This window comes from Bufo bufo, chromosome 11 (assembly GCF_905171765.1).
Source record: "Bufo bufo chromosome 11, aBufBuf1.1, whole genome shotgun sequence".
Classification (NCBI taxonomy): Eukaryota; Metazoa; Chordata; class Amphibia; order Anura; family Bufonidae; genus Bufo; species Bufo bufo.
Window position 1 is genome coordinate 7552754 of NC_053399.1, and position 23822 is coordinate 7576575.

The window sequence follows — 23822 nt, forward strand, 5'->3', positions numbered from 1 at the left end:
GCCTCCGGAAATGGGTTCTTCGGGCGAGAACCAGACTGACGTGTCCCTGTGTTTGTGCAGCGTATGGCGCCACGGTCATCGAGCATTGCCTCCTCGAGGCCGGATTGTCCAGCAACGTGAAGGTGGAGCAGCTGAGCGGGGGCACAGGTCAGTGACGCTTATTTATCGGCCCTCAGACTTCTTAGAGGGGGTTCACATCATGTTTTCCACCTGCGTTTTTTTTCTCTTCTTTTATATTTTTTTTTTACAATGGAACTGTATGGTGAACGGATATCACTGTGCGGCATCAGTCGGAGGCATCCGTTTTTTTGTATACGTTAAACTGATGTGAAAAACATGATGTGAACCCAGAGCATAGTCTGTACAGTGTCCCTGCTGAACGGGGCACCTCAGGGTCCCTGTGTGACTTGGGCACTGCACGGTACATTATTTTTGCACTGTATTGAGATTTTATTTGGCCTACATATGGTGCTGTTATGTGGACACTGTACTGGTGATTATGCTTGGACGCTGTTTGGTATAGATGTTTTTGTAGCAACATACCCTATGGGGGGGGGGGGGGCACTAATAGGGTACCGCAGGGCAGCAAAGGGCCAGCCATGCCTGGAGGCAACCACTGTTTCTTTGCAGTATTTTTTCCTAGTCCTTGTGCGCACCGACCGTCATGCTGTTACTCCGCTTCACTATGTTTGGTGTTTGCTGCTTTTCATTCCTAGATTTGGAAAAGGTGCATTCAGCTCTGAAGATGGCCGAGGGATACATGGACATGACGCTGGATTTTAAGGGAAAGGTAAGAGATTATTGTTTACAGTTGCTTCCCCCGGATCAGACCGGAGGTTACAGTGTAGATGACATTGTGTATTGAGCGCAGCGGTGAAAGCCTCGTTTTAAAGTCTGTATTACACCTGCTAATTTTTCAGCAGATGATCGCTAATGAACATTCGTAAGCGACCATCTGGCAGTGTAATACCGCCTCCGATGAATCTCAAAAAATAATCGTTTGCAGGCGGCAGATCGTGGTGTCTAATAAGGATCTGCCCCCAGCAAACCACTATACAGCATGGGGACGAGTGATGGCATAGTGATCGCTCCTCCCCATACTGCAGAGGCGATCGCTGCATGTAATAGCCGGGGTCTCCTCCGCTAGTGATCGCTCCTCCCCATACTGCAGAGGCGATCGCTGCATGTAATAGCCGGGGTCTCCTCCACTAGTGATCGCTCCTCCCCATACTGCAGAGGCGATCGCTGCATGTAATAGCCGGGGAAATGCGCTTGGCCCCAGAGGCCGAGGGCACGTGAGCATATTGACTGCCCTTTTTAACTGTGCGCTGGATGGTAGGTCATCCTAAATATTCTCTATTGGCAGGTATTATGACCATAAGCGACATGCGGCCAAGAAAACGCAGAAAACCGTGGAAGCAGCAGAAAAGGCATTCAAGTCGGCAGAGAAGAAAACCAAACAGACCCTGAAGGAGGTGCAGACCGTCAGCTCTATCCAGAAAGCCAGGAAGGTGTACTGGTAAGATGACTGAAATGTCAGTGTGGAGAGCCAGATGGGGCACGGTGTGGGGATCCTATCCGGCCCCATGCCAAGCAGGGGGCGAGAGCGCAGGCCAGTCCTGACCCGGGACCAGAGCGCAGGCCAGTCCTGACCCGGGACCAGAGCGCAGGCCCGTCCTGACCCGGGACCAGAGCGCAGGCCCGTCCTGACCCGGGACCAGAGCGCAGGCCCGTCCTGACCCGGGACCAGAGCGCAGGCCCGTCCTGACCCGGGACCAGAGCGCAGGCCCGTCCTGACCCGGGACCAGAGCGCAGGCCCGTCCTGACCCGGGACCAGAGCGCAGGCCCGTCCTGACCCGGGACCAGAGCGCAGGCCCGTCCTGACCCGGGACCAGAGCGCAGGCCCGTCCTGACCCGGGACCAGAGCGCAGGCCCGTCCTGACCCGGGACCAGAGCGCAGGCCCGTCCTGACCCGGGACCAGAGCGCAGGCCCGTCCTGACCCGGGACCAGAGCGCAGGCCCGTCCTGACCCGGGACCAGAGCGCAGGCCCGTCCTGACCCGGGACCAGAGCGCAGGCCCGTCCTGACCCGGGACCAGAGCGCAGGCCCGTCCTGACCCGGGACCAGAGCGCAGGCCCGTCCTGACCCGGGACCAGAGCGCAGGCCCGTCCTGACCCGGGACCAGAGCGCAGGCCCGTCCTGACCCGGGACCAGAGCGCAGGCCCGTCCTGACCCGGGACCAGAGCGCAGGCCCGTCCTGACCCGGGACCAGAGCGCAGGCCCGTCCTGACCCGGGACCAGAGCGCAGGCCCGTCCTGACCCGGGACCAGAGCGCAGGCCCGTCCTGACCCGGGACCAGAGCGCAGGCCCGTCCTGACCCGGGACCAGAGCGCAGGCCCGTCCTGACCCGGGACCAGAGCGCAGGCCCGTCCTGACCCGGGACCAGAGCGCAGGCCCGTCCTGACCCGGGACCAGAGCGCAGGCCCGTCCTGACCCGGGACCAGAGCGCAGGCCCGTCCTGACCCGGGACCAGAGCGCAGGCCCGTCCTGACCCGGGACCAGAGCGCAGGCCCGTCCTGACCCGGGACCAGAGCGCAGGCCCGTCCTGACCCGGGACCAGAGCGCAGGCCCGTCCTGACCCGGGACCAGAGCGCAGGCCCGTCCTGACCCGGGACCAGAGCGCAGGCCCGTCCTGACCCGCTGTATTGTCCCATGTTGTGCTCGGCTCAATGAGATGACTGTGGGGGAGGGTTAAAGGGGATCTCCGGGCTTTTAATATTGATGACCTATTCTCGGCAGGAAGAGAGATGGGAGACGGCACGTGCACGCTGCGCACGCCTTACCTTCATACAGCTGATCGGCAGGGGTCCCGGGTGTCGGACCCCCGCACTGACTGGTTAATAAGTGGGTTATAAAGATGTCACCTTGTTTGTCCCCTGCCCCCAGAACAGGTAATGATGTCACAGGAAGAGGCGTGGTAGGCAATGACATCACAAGGGATTCTGACTTTATACATAATGTACCAGATGGGGAGCTGGGTGGCCCCTGCTGGAGGTGTGGAGGGTCTTCTATAAGGCTCATGTAGGTAAGAAGCTGTGGGTGTTTGCAGTCACAAGAACTGATGTCACTGCTTTGATGACATCATCACTGATGACCTTATCGGGAGTAAGGTTGTCAGATACATGTATTGACATTATTATCAGTGTTGGTGCCTGAGATGTTCACTTCAAGGTCGTACAACACAAGTGATGTCACGGAGAAGGTTGTGGTGGCAGTGACCTCACAAGGGTGCTGCTTCTGTAGTCTTGGCATGTCTCCTCTTGGGCTCCACAGTGATTGAAGACGTTGTGGGTGCTTCGGGTCACAGGGGCAGGTGACGATGTCTTAGGTGATGGCCTGGTCGGCTCTGACATCATACGGAATGCGAGCCATGTAAAATGCGCCCTGGGATCCATAGGTACAAAACGGCCATGACAGCTGCATGCATGAGGTTTCTTTATGACACGTAGTGAGTCCAGGGGTCCCACAGATGGCGGATGACGCGCTGGTCAAGCATGCGGAATACTGTTCCATTCAAACGGGATTTTCCAGGTTATTGGATGCTGGAATAATGGACTTTTACTGGATATATATTACATTGCACTGTAGTGACTGGGGCTTGTGTGTGTCTACAGGCGACATATATGTGCACGCCGACTTGCACGGGGCCACCAGCTGCGTCATTAAGAATCTCACAGGTAAGAAACAATTTTTTTTTCTTGCATTAATACAAATTACTACAAAATTATAGTTCTGTGAAGAGGTTCTATATTAATGTATTATTCTGCATATGATCGGCGTTTGTGGCACATCTGTAGCATAGGAGGGAGTCCCTGCCGGCTCCTGGGGGTCACCCCTGGTGTCTTGTACCGGGCTTCTTCACCTGTCGGACTTGTGTATATAATTTACTGATTTACATTTCCGTGCATACCAGTAATATTTGGATATAACCTATTTTATAATGTGTTTTGGCTTAGGTGAGGCAGTGCCCCCCCGTACCCTAACTGAAGCTGGCACCATGGCCGTGTGCTATAGTGCCGCATGGGATGCCCGGGTCATTACCAGTGCCTGGTGGGTCCATCATAATCAGGTATGGTACTTCTGTTTCTTATCATGACAGCTCCTGTCCTGTTAGGGCATATGGACATCACAGAAGGGGGGCCCTCTGCTTAGGACCTCTCTCTATGTACACGAACTGTAGACACTGTGCAGGCAGTTCCCGTATATGGTGGACTTCAGCCGTCCTTGTATGCCATGGGCAATCCTTCATCTGAATGGCCATCGGGCATTACTAGGTGTTCCTAAAGCAGGTGCCGCAAGGGAAATGGCCGGGAGCAGGACCAGGGGTGGTCCGCTTCTGACCCAGGACTGCATTCTGAAAGGGGTTGACTCTGCTGAGAGAGATGCGCCGTTATCAGCCTGAATTCATATTTTGTTACCGTCTCTTTCAGGTGTCAAAGACGGCTCCAACTGGAGAGTACCTGACCACCGGCAGCTTTATGATCCGAGGTGAGGGGGTCACGTTACCGTCATGTTCTGCATACGTGTGAACTGTAGTCATATTGTGGTTACATCCGTGACCTCGGCTGCACTTTGATGTGATACCTCTCTCTTAGGAAAAAAGAACTTCCTTCCACCCTCTTACCTGATGATGGGGTTCGGCTTTCTTTTTAAGGTTTGTATATCCAGAGATAAATATACTGTTCAGTACTGACTACATTGTGTGCCAGCTGGTTTATAGTCTGACCAGTAGAGGGCAGCACTTAGTGGAATATATGTAACCTGTTCTCACAGGATTAGATTTGGGACGGTATGTAATAGGCTGCTCCTAAGGGTACTTACACACTTGCGTTGTCAGGATCCGGCAGGCAGTTCCGTCGACTGGAAATCCATATGCAAATGGATATCATTTGTAGACGGATCCAGATGCGGATCTGTCTGACAAATGCATTGAAATTCCGGATCCGTCATTAATATATTTCAATGGGAATTATGGCAACACTTGGCAAAGTGTTCCAGAATTTTGGGCGGAGAAAATGCTGCAGTATTTTCTCCGGCCAAAAACCGTAAAGGGACTGAAATGAAGACGTCCTGATGTATACTGAACGGATTGCTCTCCATTCAGAATACATTAGGATAAAACTGATCAGTTTTTTTCGGTATTGAGCCCCTAGGACGGAACTCTATACCGGAAAAGAATAACGCCAGTGTGAAAGCAGGGTGGATTTGATTTAAATCAAAATGATTTAAATCACCATTTAAATCACTAGTCAGTAAGGCTTGATTTAAATCATAGTTTTCTACATAAAGACTAATTCTTGCTGGTATAACTTATAATATGCAAGTAGATGAAGATTTAAACAACTTTTCATATTAGTTTGATTAGGTTGATTCTGCATTCATAGGTTTGTAGACGTTAGGATTAAGGTATTTTTCTCAACTCTGTTCATGTTATAGCATTTTTGCTATGAAGAAGAGGCAAGTGATCTCTGCTGAGTCAAAAGTAAACCAAGCATCTGTGATAATATCTTGTAGGCAGAGAAACTGCCCAATAATCTTACAAAAACCTCTGGAAGAGCATGACATTGTGAATGGATTAATGGAATTTATTTACCAAAAAAATTACACACATAGAAACCTAGAATGTGTCGCCAGATAAGAACCTTTTGGCCCATCTAGTCTGCCCAATATACTGAATACTATGGATAGCCCCTGGCCCGATCTTTATCCTGCAATCCATGTACTAGTTTAGTAGCTCTTCTCAGAACTCTCTCCAAAGTATCAATATCCTTCTGGAGATATGGTCTCCAGTACTGAGCACAATACTCCAGATGAGGTCTTACCAGTGCTCTGTAGAGCGGCATGAGCGCCCCCCTCTGTCTACTGGTAATGCCTCTCCCTATACACCCCAGCATTCTGCTAGCATCTCCTGCTGCTCTATGACATGGTCTGCCTACCTTTAAGTCTTCTGAAATAATGACCCCTAAATCCCTTTCCTCAGATACTGAGGTTAGGACTGTATCACTGATTTTATATTCTGCTCTTGGGTTTTTACGCCCCAGGTGCATTATTTTGCACTTAGCCACATTAAATTGTAGTTGCCAGATTTTTGACCATTCCTCTAGTTTTCCTAAATCCTTTTCCATTTGGTGTATCCCTCCAGGAGCATCAACCCTGTTACAAATCGGCCCTCGCTTTCCCATTTAGATTTGACTGCTAAAACCTCTTGTTTAATTGACTTCACATATAAGTTCCTGTAGGTAGATGATATTAAACCGCTCGAGGAACTGTTAGTAAGAAGTTGCTGAAACAATGGTACCGTAGTACATTTCAATGATATAGAACTAGCCTGTTTCTGAAAGGCATGCCGTAGTTGTAAAAATTGATAGAAGGCCGTATTTGGTAGACCAAATTCAGTTCTCAACTGCTCAAAGGACTTAAAAACATCAGCACTCTGTAGTTGACGTAAATATCTCACTCCTTTGCGCTCCCAGGGTGAAAAGCCATCTAATTGGAATAGTTCAGGAAGATGCCGATTCCTCCAGATAGGGGAAAACTGTGTAAATCCTTTTACTGACAACTGCGCCCGACATTTCTGCCAAACTTTGTATATCATGGAAAGTGTGCGATGCCCTGGCAGCTTACCAACAATTCCGTTATTTTCCAACAAGACCACCGGTGAGTCGTGACCGATAATGTGTGCCACCAATCTGGCTGAGGAAACGTCTCCAGGAGTCCTCCCCCATCCCCTCAACTGTTGCAACTGTGCTGAAATGTAGTAGAGCCATGCATTCGGTGCTGCTAGCCCTCCCTCCTCTTTTCCTCTTTGCAGAGTATCTAGTTTAATCCGTGCTTTTTTATGGCGCCAAATCAGATCCCTAAATAACCTATCAATTTTTATGAATATCCTACGAGGAATCCATACTGGGGAATTATGCAATAGATACATGAGCTTGGGCATGAGAATCATTTTAAGAAGATTGCTCCTCCCAGTTTCAGATAGCGGCAACTTGCACCAAGCCTTAATTTTATCCAACATTGTGATTAAGTGCGGCTCTATATTAAGTTTAATATAGCTGTTAGGATTTGCTGTAACTATTATCCCCAAATACTTGACCTGATGCGCAATTTGCAACGGACTGGATCTGGGGACGAGATTCACAGCAGAGTCATCTAACGGTAAGAGAATGGACTTGTCCCAATTGATACGGAGCCCAGACCTATCGCCAAATTCCCGTATAAGTGCCATGACAGGACTTAAAGACTGTTCCACATTACCTAAGTAAATTAACATGTCATCAGCGTAAAGGGACACGCTCTCCTCCCAAGACCCACATGGAAATCCTACAATCTTATCAGATGAGCGCAGCAGGCAAGCCAATGGCTCAATTGCAATAGCAAACAGGAGGGGGGATAGTGGACATCCCTGACGGGTCCCTCTTCCCAATCTGAATGACTCAGATGTTCCCCCATTCGCCCGTATCCTGGCCGAGGGGCCGTTATATAACAATTGGACCCAGGAGATAAAGGTCCTCCCAAACCCCATGACCCGCAGCACTTCCCAAAGATAGCTCCATTCAACACTGTCAAAGGCTTTAGCCGCATCCAATGAAAGAATGGCACGACCTCCGATAGGCTCAACTCTTCTCTGAGTATTAAGAAAAAGGCGTCTAAGATTTATTGAAGTAGATTTGTCAGGCATGAAACCCGCCTGATCACTATGAATAATAGTGGAAATGACGGACTGTAGACGATTCGCTAAAACTTTCGCCAGAATCTTAATATCAGAGGTCAACAGTGAGATTGGTCTGTACGAGTCAGGGGATCTGGGATCCTTACCAGGCTTGGGCAGGACCACTACGATAGCTTCTTTCATAGAAGCAGGAAGGTTTCCTGATTGAAGGGAATCATTAAAAACTGACAGTAATTGGGGCATAAGGACACTACTATACTTTTTAAAAAATTCTATCGGTAGTCCATCTATACCTGGAGCTTTCTCATTGGGAAATGATTGTAGGGCTAATTCCAGCTCCTTGAGTGTCAAAGGACCTTCTAACCATGCTACACTTGTCGCTGATAGTCTCGGGATCTCAATCCCTGTAAGATAATTGGCTATATTGGTAGAATCCACCTTTAATTTAGTCCTATACAGGGATTCATAATAATTGTGGAAAATTGACAGTATCTCCTCATCCGACGTGGCAAAAGAGCCATCCATCCTCTGAATAGACAATATTTTGGACGGTCCCTCCTGGGCTCTAATCACCCTTGCCAATAGCTTACCAGAACTTTCCCCCACCTCAAAGTACTTTTGTTTTACAAAAAATCTGCGATTGTCCGCCGTCTGCAATATATGCTGCCTCAGTCCCGCCTGAGCGGCTATAAGGGAGCCCTCACTTGCCCTGTCGGGTGTATTAACAAATCTTTCCTCCGCCTCCACTACTAGAGCTTGCAGCTTTTTCTGGGCGTCACGGGATTTAGTTTTGTGTCTACTGATCTTTTGAATGTAAAGGCCTCTAACGTACGCTTTACAAGTATCCCACACTACGCTCACCGACGCCGACCCAACATTTTGTGCAAAAAACTCTTTCAATTCTTCCACCATGCCATTTTCCCCATCTACCAGCTGTAACCAAAACGGGTTAAGTTTCCATGTCCCGATCCCAGGGAGACGCCTATTGCCCAGATGTAATTCTATAAAAAGCGGGGAGTGGTCGGAGAGGCTTCTAGGTAAGTATTTAATTTCCGCCACCAGCAACAACACCTCAGGTGAACCTATAGCTAAATCAATCCGTGACAGCGAATGATAAGAACTAGAAAAACAAGAAAACTGACGCACATTCGGGTTCCTCACCCGCCAGATGTCATGTAGGTCCAGTTCCCGCAATACATTGGCAAAATTAGAATCTCTACTTGCTCCCGACATCCCACCCCTGTCCAATGCTACAGAAGGGCAAGTATTAAAATCGCCCACTATCAATATAGGGCATTGGGGTAAGTCCTCAACATATCTCATAATTTCTTTTATTACCTCGCTACTGTAAGGAGGGGGAATGTACACTGCTACTAATATAAAGGACCAATGATAACAGGTACAATGGAGACAAATATACCAACCATTATCGTCTATGTGAGACGAGTGACATACAAATGGCAGAGATTTATGCACCAGAACACTTACACCCCTAGAATGTGAAGAAAATATAGAGTGAAATGCGTGACCAACCCACGACCTTTGTAAGACCGTAGTGGTGTTAGTAGATAGATGGGTCTCTGACAGACATAATATAGCAGGGTGAAAGTGTTGTAGCGCCATAAACATTGCAGTACGTTTAGTCGGCTCACCTAGACCCCTAACATTCCACCCTATTATCTTAAGACTATTCGCCATGATACCACGTAGTACATTTGACATCCACGCACACCTCAGCCAGTCTACACATTGTCACTATATTCCTTATATACCTCAGAAGTATTCGGACCCCGCTCCATCGCTCAACCCACCCATTCCCAACCCCAAAAACTAACCCAAAAACAAAACAGCTAGTGGCAAAGATAAAATCCCTACCAAAAAAGAAACAACAACCAGGGCGAAAAAATTTCCCTACGATCGGCCATATATATGGCGGAATTATTACCACAGGAAAACCCGTGGAAGAATATAAACAAAAAATCGGGTTGCCTATGCTGACCTGCCCACATGTAAGTGGATCTGCAGCACGTTAAGTATAATTAAAGTGCACAAACATATTAAAACATTTGCAGGTGACATCCACAGCTCGTCACCAGTTTAACATCAGGATCAACGGACCCTAGATATAAAACTTCAGATAACATAAACATACGGTCATAAGAATATTAGACAGTCATGAGGAACAACCAATACGCAAAGCAATAATACGCATTACATATCGCACATGTCCCTAGCTGTCAAATCTCACGTGCTCCAGCTCTAGGATAGACAGGACACTCATCCCACAGAAGCCGAATTCTTCAACAAAGGCTCATTGGTGTCAATCCACTGCGCCGCCTCCAGGGGAGTGAAACAAACTTCTCCATGTGCCACTACACGGAGCTTGGCTGGATACAGCATGGAGTACAGGATTTGTAGATTCCGAAGGCGCCTTTTCACATCCAGGAACTTGACTCTCTTCCGTTGGACCTCTGCTGAGAAATCCGGATAAATCGCAATTTTACTCCCATTGATCAGTAGCTCCGGATGATCTCTTGCTTTTTTAAGTATATTGTCCCTGTCCCTGAAGTGTAGCAGCTTCATAAAAACAGGACGGGGTGGGGCCCCTGGTGGTGGAGTGCGGAACGGCACTCTGTGCGCCCTTTCAATAGCAAACATCCTGGATAGCAAGTCTTTGCCAAATTTTATTGTAATCCAATCTTCAAAAAAGGATACTGGATCAGGACCTTCAGCTTTCTCGGGGACCCCCACCAACCGGAGGTTGTTTCTCCTTGAACGGTTCTCCAGATCGTCCGTTTTTGACATCAGCATGGTTACATTGTGAATAACTCTGCCCAGATCTCTTAACAGGGGGCAATTGATCCTCCACTGTACTCACTCTGGCTTCAACCTCAGTCATCCTATCCGTGATTTTTTTAAGGTCTTGACGGAGAAAAGATACATGTTCTTGCAAGCTTCCCATATTGGTAGTGAGAAGAGCAAGCGCACTGTTGCTTTGCTGGACTGCCTTAAAAATATCTGTAGAAGTAGGCTCACCAGTATTTTCATCAGGCTGACCTTGCTGTGTGTGCTGAGTACATAGCGATGCAGGGCCACTAGGTGGAGCTAGAGGGACAGAAGCCGAAGCTCCGGCCATCTCCCCTGCTTGTGAGAGTTCATATTCAGGCCCCCATGTCGGTGATGCAGAGGATTTCTTCCTCACAGCTGACTCCCCCGATGCAGCCAGGGATGAAGCAGGCATTTCAGATGGAGGTAGGCTTGCTGCTGAACGGGCATATTTACCCAGGCGGGCCGCCAGGTCTGCTGCCCGCACCTCCGATACCGCGCCATCTTGTTTGACCGGCGTGGACGTGCCGGCCTCTCTTAGCTCCCTCTCCTTCTTGCCTGTGCGGGTCATGATGGTCTGTATAGGATCCGCACACTCTCCGGTGCCCCCCAGTAAAATTCTGAGCAGCGGCGCTTACTGCAGATGCAGGATTACTCAGGATTGCAGACGGCAGGTCAGGAGCTCCCCTCAAGCACGTCCGCTCACATGCCCGACCAGGCCACGCCCCCCTTTTGCCCTTTTTACAGTAGCTGTAAGCCATGGGGGGGTTTAATTTTAGCAGTTTATACTTGTTACCTAAAGGGTCCATTCACACGTCTGTTTTTTCTTTCCTGATCTGTTCCGTTTTTTGCGGAACAGATCTGGCCCAGATCTGGACCCATTCATTTTCAATGGGTCCTGGAAAAAATCGGACAGCACAATGTGTGCTGTCCGTTTCCATTGTTCCGTTCCGCATATCCGTTTAAATATAAAACATGTCCTATTCTTTTCCGCAAAATTCGGATCCTGGTACAATACAAAGTCAATGGATCCGCAAAAAACGGAAGACATTCGGATGTCATTACGTATGTCATCCGTTTTATGCAGATTCCGTTCCTGGAAATTACATTTTAATATTTTTTTTTTTCAAAGAAATCCAAGCAACTTTATTTGCTTTTTGAAATTGTACGGAAACATTTTCAGGAACAACGGATCCGCAAAAAACGGACCGAAAATCGGGATATAGAAAAATACTGACGTGTGAATGTAGCCAAAGGGATACATTTTTTTTGTGCAATTACTCAATGTGGATTGAAGCTCTCCCATTTATCCTCAGTATTATTAGTAGCTGCTCCCAGTCTATGCCCTGAAATGCTGCCCTCAACCCGGGGAAATTTGCCTTTTTGAAATTCTGTGTCTTTGCTTTGCCTTATGGTTTAGGGGGAATATAATTATATTGTGGTCACTATTATCTAGTGTTTCTCCAACAGTAAGGCTAGGTCTACACGACGACATTTGTCGCGCGACATTTTGTTGCACCAATGTCGCGCGACAATTTTTATAATGGCAGTCTATGGTGTCGCACTGCAACATGCGACATGCTGCGACTGCGACGCGACAGTCGCAGAAAATCCATTCAGATGGATTTTTCTGCGACTGTCGCGTCGCAGTCGCAACATGTCGCATGTTGCAGTGCGACACCATAGACTGCCATTATAAAAATTGTCGCGCTACATTAGTGCAACAAAATGTCGCGCGACAACTGTTGCGCCCTAGCTGTCGCGCAACAAATGTCGTCGTGTAGACGTAGCCTAACATTACCAACAAGCTCTGCGTCATTAGAGATTACCAGATCCAGCAGAGCATCGCCCCTAGTGGGGGCTTCTACAGACTGGCCCATAAGGTGGTCCTGCAGCAAGTTCAGGAATCTTCTCCCCTTTGCGGTTGAGGCAGAACCAGGACCCCAGTCAGTGTCTGGGAAGATAAAATCTCCCATTATGACCACTGTACCAGCCTGTCAAAATACATTTTTAATTACTATTACCTGTAAAGTGAATATCCAGGATTTTTGGGTTACCTTGGTTGATAAAAAACCCTGTATAAAGCCCAAAACTAATATCCAGGACCCACACCTGAACATATCAAAGAAAACCAATCGAAGATGAATGGGTCACTCAATGAACAAAAATACACATATGGATGCAGAGTAATCACAAAATTACATAATTTTTATTGAAAATTTCACAAAGACATGATTAGCACAAGCCGCAAGACATTTAAAAACCAAAAGGACCGATGGTGGGAGGTCGGTGTACAATAATAAAGTGCAATATTAATGGTCAGCTAATGATAGTAAAAATTGGTGTGACCAAACAGTTTAAGCTCAATAATAAATAATATCAAAATTCATATCTCAATACATCAAAACCACATTGCCATATCCGTGATGTCACATAACGCACGCCACATGAAGTACATAAGGCATAAGGGCAGCAAAATATCATCAGCACACAACAGATACTGACCGACCGAACTAAGACACGAACACCCCCAGTGCACTCCCCAACGCGCGTTTCGCGTTAGCTTTTTCAAGGGGGTACTGGCAGGTGCGGTGGGAATGGCCTTTTAGATGAATAGCGGTGCTGCGTCATGTCCGCTGATAGGTTAAGCTTCATGAACCTCGTTTACACGGTAATCCTATCGGTGGCCGGTCACGCCTCCAATGCACCTCACCTGAACTAAATGAAAGCGGTGGATGCTTGTTATATGGCGCCCGGCACTCCCATCATGAACACCGAGCCCGCCCAACCGGTCCGGACGAGGAGGGTCACGCGAGATTCGCGCGACCATCGTCATCCAGGAGCGGAGGGCGGGGCCCAAGCCCGGCGCATGCGTGGACATGTAAAGTGAGGGCAAAGTGGGCAGGAAACCTTGGTTGATGTTTGTATGTAACGGGTTGTTGTTACCAGCAGTTCTATATTTCATCGGTGTACAGTTCTGCCCAGTCTTCGCCCTACTTTCCTCCCTGACCCCGGCCCCCACTGTTCCCTCCTGTATCCCACTCTATCTACCCCTTATTAGTATGCCCCCACCCTCCCCCCGGATCCTAGTTTAAAAGCTCCTCCAGCTGTCTCCCCATTAAGGTGCAGCCCGTCCCTACTCTAGAGCCTGTAACCGACAGAGAAGTCGGCCCAGTTCTCCATGAACCCAAACCCTTTCTTCCTTCACAAGTTTCTGGGCCACTTATTTAACCCCTAAGCTCCCGTTGTCTCTCTGGTAACGCTGGTGGCACTGGTAGTATTTCTGAAAACACTACCCTGGAGGTCCTGGACTTGAGCTTCTCTCCTCCTAGTTCCCTAAAATCATTTTTAAGGACCTTCCATCTCCCCCTGACAATGTGTACCATGACTGGCGCGTCTTCCCCAGCCCCACCCAGCAATCTGTCAGTCCGATCCGCAATATGCCGAACCCGAGCACCCGGCAGACAACACACTGTTCGGCATTCACGGTCTCGGAGACAGATGTCCCTGTCCGCCTAATAATAGAGTCCCCTACCACCAGCATCTGTCTGACCTTTGCTGCACTACTACTCCCATCCTTCCTGCAGGGGGCATCCTCCTAGGTGCTTGGAGAAACTCCCTGCTGCAGTGTTGCTGGCCCTGGGCTTTCATCCCTAATATCAGCCAAACAGGCATATTTACCAGTAGGGATGTACCGATACCGATACCAGTATCGGGACCGATACCGGGTACATGTACTCGTGCAAATGTCCCCGATACCACTGCCGATACCTGTGCGCCGCTTCTATGTGTCTGTGTCCGTCCGCGGCCCCTGCATCTCGCACAGCTTCAGAGGCAGCAGCAGGCAGTGTAATAGGAGCCTACAGTGGAAGCTAGCCCCGCCCCTCCCCGCCCTCCAACCAATCAGAGGCAGCCAGCACTGACTCACAGCACAGGGAGCGTAGTGCAGAGACTCAGAGAATCGTCTGACAGTTTATTAGTTATGAGTCAGAGACCGTGTCACCGAGTCCCCGCCAGGCTTCCTGCTCTGCGGCTCCCTGTAAGTCCGTCGGGGGGGGGGGGGGGGCATTATTAGCATAGCATGTAGCGGAGCTGTGTGTGTACAGGGTGCATGTAGCAGAGCAGGACGCCTGGCAGGGACTCGGTGACACAGTCTCTGACTCATTCGATTCTTTTAACGAATAAACTCTCAGACGATTCTCTGAGTCCCTGCAATAACTATACATTGTAATTACATCACAGTCTGCCCACTGCATTCACTGCAGCAGAGCTGTGTTTGCCAGGAGCGAGTCCCTCTAAAGGTGTAGTGTCTTCTATGGCCCTGGTCCTTCCCTTCCTGCCTGCAAGCTGCACATTGATCTCTAAAAGCAGGCATTAGGGCAAGAAGAAATATACATTACTGTATGATGGCCACAAGACTATTATACTGAGGAGGGGGGCTTACAGTAGCTCCTTACAGTAGCGTCTCCTTGTGGCCCCCATACAGTATAACGTCTCCTTGTAGCTGCCCCCATACAGTATAACGTCTCCTTGTAGCTGCCCCCCATACAGTATAACGTCTCCTTGTGGCTGCCCCCATACAGTATAACGTCTCCTTGTGGCTGCCCCATACAGTATAACGTCTCCTTGTGGCTGCCCCCATACAGTATTACGTCTCCTTGTAGCTGCCCCCCATACAGTATAACGTCTCCTTGTGGCTGCCCCCATACAGTATAATGTCTCCTTGTGGCTGCCCCCCATACAGTATAACGTCTCCTTGTGGCTGCCCCCATACAGTATAACGTCTCCTTGTGGCTGCCCCCATACAGTATAACGTCTCCTTGTGGCTGCCCCATACAGTATAACGTCTCCTTATGGCTGCCCCCATACAGTATAATGTCTCCTTGTAGCTGCCCCCCATACAGTATAACGTCTCCTTGTGGCTGCCCCCATACAGTATAACGTCTCCTTGTGGCTGCCCCCATACAGTATAACGTCTCCTTGTGGCTGCCCCATACAGTATAACGTCTCCTTGTGGCTGCCCCCATACAGTATTACGTCTCCTTGTGGCTGCCCCCATACAGTATAACGTCTCCTTGTGGCTGCCCCATACAGTATAACGTCTCCTTGTGGCCCCCCATACAGTATAACGTCTCCTTGTGGCTGCCCCCCATACAGTATAACGTCTCCTTGTGGCTGCCCCCCATACAGTATAACGTCTCCTTGTGGCTGCCCCCATACAGTATAACGTCTCCTTGTGGCTGCCCCATACAGTATAACGTCTCCTTGTGGCCCCCCATACAGTATAACGTCTCCTTGTGGCTGCCCCCCATACAGTATAACGTCACCTTGTGGCTGCCCCCATACAGTATTACGTCTCCTTGTGGCCGCCCCCATACAGTATAACGTCTCCTTGTGGCTGCCCCCATACAGTATAACGTCTCCTTATGGCTGCCCCATACAGTATAACGTCTCCTTGTGGCTGCCCCCATACAGTATAACGTCTCCTTGTGGCTGCCCCCCATACAGTATAACGTCTCCTTGTGGCTGCCCCCATACAGTATAATGTCTCCTTGTGGCTGCCCCCGTACAGTATAACGTCTCCTTGCGGCTGCCCCCATACAGTATAACGTCTCCTTGTGGCTGCCCCCATACAGTATAACGTCTCCTTGTGGCTGCCCCCATACAGTATTACGTCTCCTTGTGGCTGCCCCCATACAGTATAACGTCTCCTTGTGGCTGCCCCCCATACAGTATAACGTCTCCTTGTGGCTGCCCCCCATACAGTATAACGTCTCCTTGTGGCTGCCCCCCATACAGTATAACGTCTCCTTGTGGCTGCCCTTATACAGTATAATGTCTCCTTGTGCCCCCCCCCATACAGTATGTCTCCTTGTGGCTGCCCCCATACAGTATAACGTCTCCTTGTGGCTGCCCCCATACAGTATAATGTCTCCTTGTGCCCCCCCCCATACAGTATAACGTCTCCTTGTGGCTGCCCCCATACAGTATAATGTCTCCTTGTGCCCCCCCCCATACAGTATAACGTCTCCTTGTGGCTGCCCCCATACAGTATAATGTCTCCTTGTGGCTGCCCCATACAGTATTACGTCTCCTTGTGGCTGCCCCCATACAGTATAATGTCTCCTTGTGCCCCCCCCCATACAGTATAACGTCTCCTTGTGGCTGCCCCCATACAGTATAACGTCTCCTTGTGGCCGCCCCCATACAGTATAACGTCTCCTTGTGGCCGCCCCCATACAGTATAACGTCTCCTTGTGGCTGCCCCCATACAGTATAACGTCTCCTTGTGGCTGCCCCCATACAGTATAACGTCTCCTTGTGGCTGCCCCCCATACAGTATAACGTCTCCTTGTGGCTGCCCCCCATACAGTATAACGTCTCCTTGTGGCTGCCCCCCATACAGTATAACGTCTCCTTGTGGCTGCCCCCCATACAGTATAACGTCTCCTTGTGGCTGCCCCCCATACAGTATTACGTCTCCTTGTGGCTGCCCCCCATACAGTATTACGTCTCCTTGTGGCTGCCCCCCATACAGTATAACGTCTCCTTGTGGCTGCCCCCCATACAGTATTACGTCTCCTTGTGGCTGCCCCCCATACAGTATTACGTCTCCTTGTGGCTGCCCCCCATACAGTATTACGTCTCCTTGTGGCTGCCCCCATACAGTATAACGTCTCCTTGTGGCTGCCCCCATACAGTATAACGTCTCCTTGTGGCTGCCCCCCATACAGTATAACGTCTCCTTGTGGCTGCCCCCCATACAGTATTACGTCTCCTTGTGGCTGCCCCCCATACAGTATTACGTCTCCTTGTGGCTGCCCCCATACAGTATAACGTCTCCTTGTGGCTGCCCCCATACAGTATAATGTCTCCTTGTGGCTGCCCCCATACAGTATAACGTCTCCTTGTGGCTGCCCCCATACAGTATAACGTCTCCTTGGAATGTTATAGTTCTGTTTTTGGGCCTTTTGGTTGGTCAGTGGTCAGAAAATACATGTGTGTGTATTTTATTGTTAAAATTGGTATCGGTGAGTACTTAAATAAAAGTATCGGTACTCGTACTCTGTCTTAAAAAAATGGTATCGGGACATCGCTATTTACTAGGGCGTCCCAGCTCAGGACTAGCCTCCCTGACACTTTTTTTCCTCTACATCTTCTTCCTACATTAACCCAACTGCTGACCTGATAGTCCCGATCTTGCCCTCCTCCTCCCACCTCCATTTCACTGACCCCAGTCAGCGCCTGCGCAGTGAGGTCTGAGACTCTCTCTCCAGGTCTGCAATGCCCCTAAGTGTTGCAAGCTGCTTATTTAGATCCAAGATCTGGGCTTCCAAATATGTAGCATGATTGCATCTAGTGCAAATGTATTAACCCTTGAATGGCTCTTCAAGGCACGGACACACTATCCTCTCAGCGTCAACCTGTGAGCTGCCGTCTGTAAGCTGTGATGTGATCCAGTGTTCTCCAAAGGTGGGGGTTGCTGCTGCCGCCGCGAGCAGCAGGAATTCCAAGAATTCACCAGAGGTCGCGACGCTGCAGAAAGGTCAAATCCTTAACAAATGTCAAATAAGTGATCACCCTAATTTTTTATGTGATTTGTTTCAGATCAAAGGCAACAGATATATGTTAACCGTGACTTGTCTATTCACAAAATGGGTAGAATGTTTGCCTTGCAAGATTTGCAGCTCAAGTGTGTGTGTGCGTCTCTACTCATTAACCACGTGTTTTCCAGGTTCGGTCTTCCCCAACGCATAAAGTCCGATCGCGGAAGTCATTTCACTAGTGAGGTGATGACAAAAACGTGGGAGATACTGGGAGTAGAAAGGAAGCTGCATATAGCTTACCGGCCAGCCTCTAGTGGTGGAGTGGAGTGCTACAACCAAACAATTGTTAACATTCTAAAGAAATTTGTCAATGAATCCGGTAAGGACTGGGATGTAAAGTTGCCTCTGGTTCTCATGGCCATCAGAGCCACTCCAAGCGCAGCAACCAAACTTTCTCCCTTCGAAATGATCACAGGAAGGAAGATGGTGTTACCCCAGCATTTACTCTACCGGACAACAGACCAAAATTTGATAAATGCTTCAACAGCCCATCAGTACATAGAGAATCTACGTAAGCACCTTCAACATGCTTTTGCATTTGCCCTGAAGAATCTGGAGAAAGCAGCCATAAGCGCCAAAACCTACTATGATCTGAAGACTACTCAAAAGGAGTACCAAATTTCCGATCAGGTTTATCTCTATAACTTCGCCCGGGACCAGGTGAAGGAAAAGAAGTTTCTGCCTTCCTGGAAGGGACCCTATGTCATCATTGACAAATTGTCACCTGTGGTCTACAGAATCAAAATTCCAAAGGGGGATGAATTTATAGAGAAATGGGTGCATATTAATCAATTACGTGTTTGTCATCCTAGGTCACAACTTCGCCAAATGGAAGGATTGCCGGATGATGAGGAGTAAAGAGATATCAAGGTTCCAGCTAAAGACGGATGAACATATAGTATGAACATACAAATGTACTAACCTATCCTCATGTATTTTTCTCTGTAACTAATTATCTCTTGACTCACTTTTGTATCGAGAACTTGCTCTGTCCAAGAAAAGAAACGATGCCAAATCAAAGATGTATGGTCGTATTAACTCTTCTTGCAGGAGTGATAAAAAGTGGAAGAATTATGTACTTATATTTGTCATACAATATATTTCAGGCGCAAGATGGCATTGAGTGTTGTTGCCATTGTCTACATCATCCTGATCTTGGGGAAGGAGTTCCAGGCCGAGCCGATTGCTGTACCAGGCCCTTCATCTGGGATCATGCTACAGGATACCGCGGGATTCCTCTTGACGAATAAGAGGATTCTATCCCAAAAGATCTATGTCAGTTTGGATCCACGTGTCTTCATTGAAAGACAGTTCAACATTTCCGAGATTTCGTCTCCGGAGATAAAGATTTGGTATCAAATGCACATCGGCTATTCCCAAGAAAGGATTACACAGATCCTGGAACAGACAAGGAAAACCATGACTAGAGAACAGTTTTCAACAAGTCGACAACCAAAGCGGTTCGTTTCTGCGATTACAGCTGCCATAATCTTTGCCGTAGTGGGCACTGTCATTGCACCGGTGTATCAGCTGTTAATTCCATCTCCATTAAGACATTGGAACTTGAGATTGGTTCACTGAAAAGGAACCTAATGAGTATTCACGCAGAGATGGAGAATCAGAAAAAACATTTTTCGGACTTATATTCCGTTGTAGAGGGTACTGTCGTTACCACCGACTTACACTCAAAGTTATTGACTCATTCAATAAATCTTCATGAGAGTCACGAACAGTTTAAACAAGAACTAATGTCTCTGAAGAATCTGAATGAAAAGCCATTTGTGACATTCCAATGTAGTCCAACTTCTCTATTGGATTACATTGTAATGAAGGGGGATTTGTTGTGCTTTTTCATAAGTGTAAACAGTTATATCTACTTATTTTAGTTATAATGGGTATTCATTGCCTTTAAGAGCAATGTTGATTTATATTCACTGTTTTGTATGGATTTTCATGTAGGCCAAAGTAAGTCCATGAGAAGATTACTGCGCTGCTCAAAAGCTAGTGTTATTGTAACAATATATTATACATTTAGAAAGTTAGAAGATACACCGCACCTGCAGATTCTAAGAATTCATTGTTTTTCATATCTGAACATGAATTCCACAGTGTGTGAATTGTCTAGATGTTCCTCAAAGTATACATGCATGTATCAAAGTTTGTCCCTCGGCCCTGAGACAAGGCCTCTAGACGTCAGAGGTGTAGTAGTAAAAATATCAGGCATACAGGGAGTGCAGAATTATTAGGCAATTTGTATTTTTGAGGATTAATTTTATTATTGAACAACAACCATGTTCTCAATGAACCCAAAAGAATCATTAATATCAAAGCTGAATATTTTTGGAAGTAGTTTTTAGTTTGTTTTTAGTTTTAGCTATTTTAGGGGGATATCTGTGTGTGCAGGTGACTATTACTGTGCATAATTATTAGGCAACTTAACAAAAAAAAAATATATACCCATTTCAATTATTTATTTTTACCAGTGAAACCAGTATAACATCTCAACATTCACAAATATACATTTCTGACATTCAAAAACAAAACAAAAACAAATCAGTGACCAATATAGCCACCTTTCTTTGCAAGGACACTCAAAAGCCTGCCATCCATGGATTCTGTCAGTGTTTTGATCTGTTCACCATCAACATTGCGTGCAGCAGCAACCACAGCCTCCCAGACACTGTTCAGAGAGGTGTACTGTTTTCCCTCCTTGTAAATCTCACATTTGATGATGGACCACAGGTTCTCAATGGGGTTCAGATCAGGTGAACAAGGAGGCCATGTCATTAGATTTTCTTCTTTTATACCCTTTCTTGCCAGCCACGCTGTGGAGTACTTGGACGCGTGTGATGGAGCATTGTCCTGCATGAAAATCATGTTTTTCTTGAAGGATGCAGACTTCTTCCTGTACCACTGCTTGAAGAAGGTGTCTTCCAGAAACTGGCAGTAGGACTGGGAGTTGAGCTTGACTCCATCCTCAACCCGAAAAGGCCCCACAAGCTCATCTTTGATGATACCAGCCCAAACCAGTACTCCACCTCCACCTTGCTGGCGTCTGAGTCGGACTGGAGCTCTCTGCCCTTTACCAATCCAGCCACGGGCCCATCCATCTGGCCCATCAAGACTCACTCTCATTTCATCAGTCCATAAAACCTTAGAAAAAATCAGTCTTGAGATATTTCTTGGCCCATTCACCCGCCCAGCAGTTTGTAACATAGGCGGGAATGTAAAGTGGCGTACACCCCTCCCCGAGGAATCTCATCTGTGAGCAGTTCATGTCATACCCAGGAGGATGAGCACAGCGCTGGGTTTTTTGGAGCACAGTCAGATTTAAAAGGTCACTTTAAAGGGAAAGTACACTTTCACTCACTTGCGCGGAGATAAAGGGGCGGCTGCGCTTTTGGCTGGGGACCGTCCCCTACCACAGCTCTTCTTCAGTCTTAGGGCGCAGGCACACAACCGTGTTTTTGTCAACATCCGATCTGCATTGTTTGCGGATCGGATGCAGACCCATTCACTTCATTGGGGCGGCAAAAGATGCGGTGTGCTGTCCGCATCCGTATGTGCGTTCCGCGACCCCGCAAAAAAAATAGAACATGTCCTTTACTTGTCCGTACAGACAAGAGTAGGACGGTTCTACAGAAGGCAGGACGTTCCATTCCGCAAAATGCAGAACGCGTATATGGCCGGTATCCGTATTTTGCGGACCGTGTGCACGTGAAGCTCCAGATTTTCCTAACTTATGTTTAAAAAGTTTGTCCGACCTTGGGAACCCCCACTGTTTAGAAAAACGGAGGTCCAGGAGATGCACGTGCCTGACCGTAGGCAGCTCCGTTCATAGGACCCCTGCGGGGGCTGTAATGCACTAATGCAGGGGACGGCAACCTCCGGCGCTCAGATAACTCCCAACATGCACACTTGGCTGAAACTCTCATAGAGATAAGATGCTGAGACTTGTAGTTTCACCCTGTACTAATGCGTAAGTAAAGGGGCTTCCAGAAATTCCCGCTGCCGCAGGACAGGGATCGGCAATCTCCAGCCCCCCCAGCTGGGGTGAGAGTACAACTCCCAGCATGCACACCTGCTTGGCTGTTCTCAGAACTCCTATACAAGTGAATGGGGCATGCTGGGAGTTGTAGTTTCACCACAGCTGGAGTGCCAGAGGTAGCCGACCCCTGCCGTAGGCTTAACAAGGGAGGGGCGCGCTCACTGTGACCCCCTGCCAAATAAAGCCCATATATATGAATAACCAAGAGGAGCGGGGGAAGGGAAGTGACAACCCCAGGGATGTCATTTTACACCCCCCATGCACCATTACCCACCTGCAGGATGTCGGCCCGGCCCGTGCAGCATCCATTGCACGTGATCGCCCCCGTGTTCATAGTATCTGTACTCTTCGTGCGCACGCTCCCCGAGCGCTTTCCGCCTCTGCCCCTCATAGTGGGGGTCTGCGCAGAAGTACCTGGACTTGGCCTCCCCGTTCTCCAGAACAGAATTGCTCTCTGTTAAGAAGGACTGAGACGAGGATCCATATTCTCTCGGGACGTCACCCAGTCCCCGAACTAAATAGGACGGAGCAGAAAGTCTATTGCTCTCCCTGCGCAGAACCTCGTGGGGCGGCCGTTGAACCGGAGTCCGTAAAAAGCTTTCGTTTCTAGTGGCCGCCCCGTCCCCTGGTGGGTTATACTGAGAAGGAGCGGGTTCTGGCGGGCAGAGGTCAGTCCGTCTGGGGATGGTTGGTCCATGGCGGATGAAAGAAGGCATCAGATCTGCAAGGACAGGGTGGAGGAGATTTAACAAGCGGGACACAGACGTGCAGACATTACACTGACAGCTCGGTGCCCCCCCCCCAGCCCCCGCTATAGGGAAGTGCAGAATATAGATGGATAGGTGGCGCGCCAACTCTTTGCACCCACGCCGGGCAGCTGTGTGAAGGGGCCACACGCTGCTCACATCAGTTCCTCTACTGAGCAGCGGCTGCGCAGGATATTGCACAGGAAGAAACTGCAAAGTTCTGCCCACAGCGACTACGGAAACCATGCAGGCGCTGCAGACCCTTTACACGGCCAATCAGCAGGGTGCCAAGAGCCGGGTGCCCACCGATCTGATAAAGATGGCCTATTCTGAAGTATGGGGCATCCTGAGGGGCAGCTGCGGTCATGTCCAATCCTGGAGAATATGATGGGCGGTGTAACGTGCAGCGCTGCAGGTGATGCAACAGGAACAGGTCGGACTTTGCAGCAGTTGGAAAGTGCAACCGCAAAGCTCATGTTCTTCAAGGGTCGGGGGCAAAATGCCTGAAATATCAGGACAATTCCATAAATGCCGTCCCCTGGTCCTAATCTACACAGCAGAGAAGGGGAGCTGCATTCTGAGCCTTGGGTGGAGCGTTCTGAGGTCACCAGAAAACACAAGGACAACCCTGTGCCCCTCACCCCCGTCACACACCCCTGTGCCCCTCACCCCCGTCACACACCCCTGTGCCCCTCACACACCCCTGTGCCCCTCACCCCCGTCACACACCCCTGTGCCCCTCATACACCCCTGTGCCCCTCACCCCCATCACACACCCCTGTGCCCCTCACCCCCGTCACACACCCCTGTGCCCCTCACCCCCGTCACACACCCCTGACCCCTGTGCCCCTCACCCCCATCAC

General features: G+C 49.0%; 3 protein-coding genes across 4 annotated transcripts in view; all 3 read left to right on the top strand.

The window, feature by feature from the left end:
• POLE2 (DNA polymerase epsilon 2, accessory subunit) overlaps positions 1–23822 on the top strand; it is a 220437-nt gene that overhangs the window by 28700 nt on the left and 167915 nt on the right. The gene's annotated exons all lie outside the window — the stretch shown is intronic.
• LOC120981887 (nuclear export mediator factor NEMF-like) overlaps positions 1–23822 on the top strand; it is a 49061-nt gene that overhangs the window by 15601 nt on the left and 9638 nt on the right. For both annotated transcript variants that reach the window (XM_040411667.1, XM_040411669.1), the window contains exons 8-9: positions 61–147; positions 717–790. In XM_040411667.1, coding sequence (XP_040267601.1) covers positions 61–147; positions 717–790 — 161 coding nt within the window. The remainder of the gene's footprint in view (positions 1–60; positions 148–716; positions 791–23822) is intronic.
• Positions 2829–20112, top strand: LOC120981891 (nuclear export mediator factor Nemf-like). Its single transcript, XM_040411673.1, has 6 exons — positions 2829–2951; positions 3675–3737; positions 4017–4129; positions 4491–4548; positions 4656–4714; positions 18294–20112. The coding sequence occupies exons 1-6, from the start codon at positions 2918–2920 to the stop codon at positions 18342–18344; spliced, it is 378 nt and encodes a 125-aa protein (XP_040267607.1). The 5' UTR covers positions 2829–2917; the 3' UTR covers positions 18345–20112.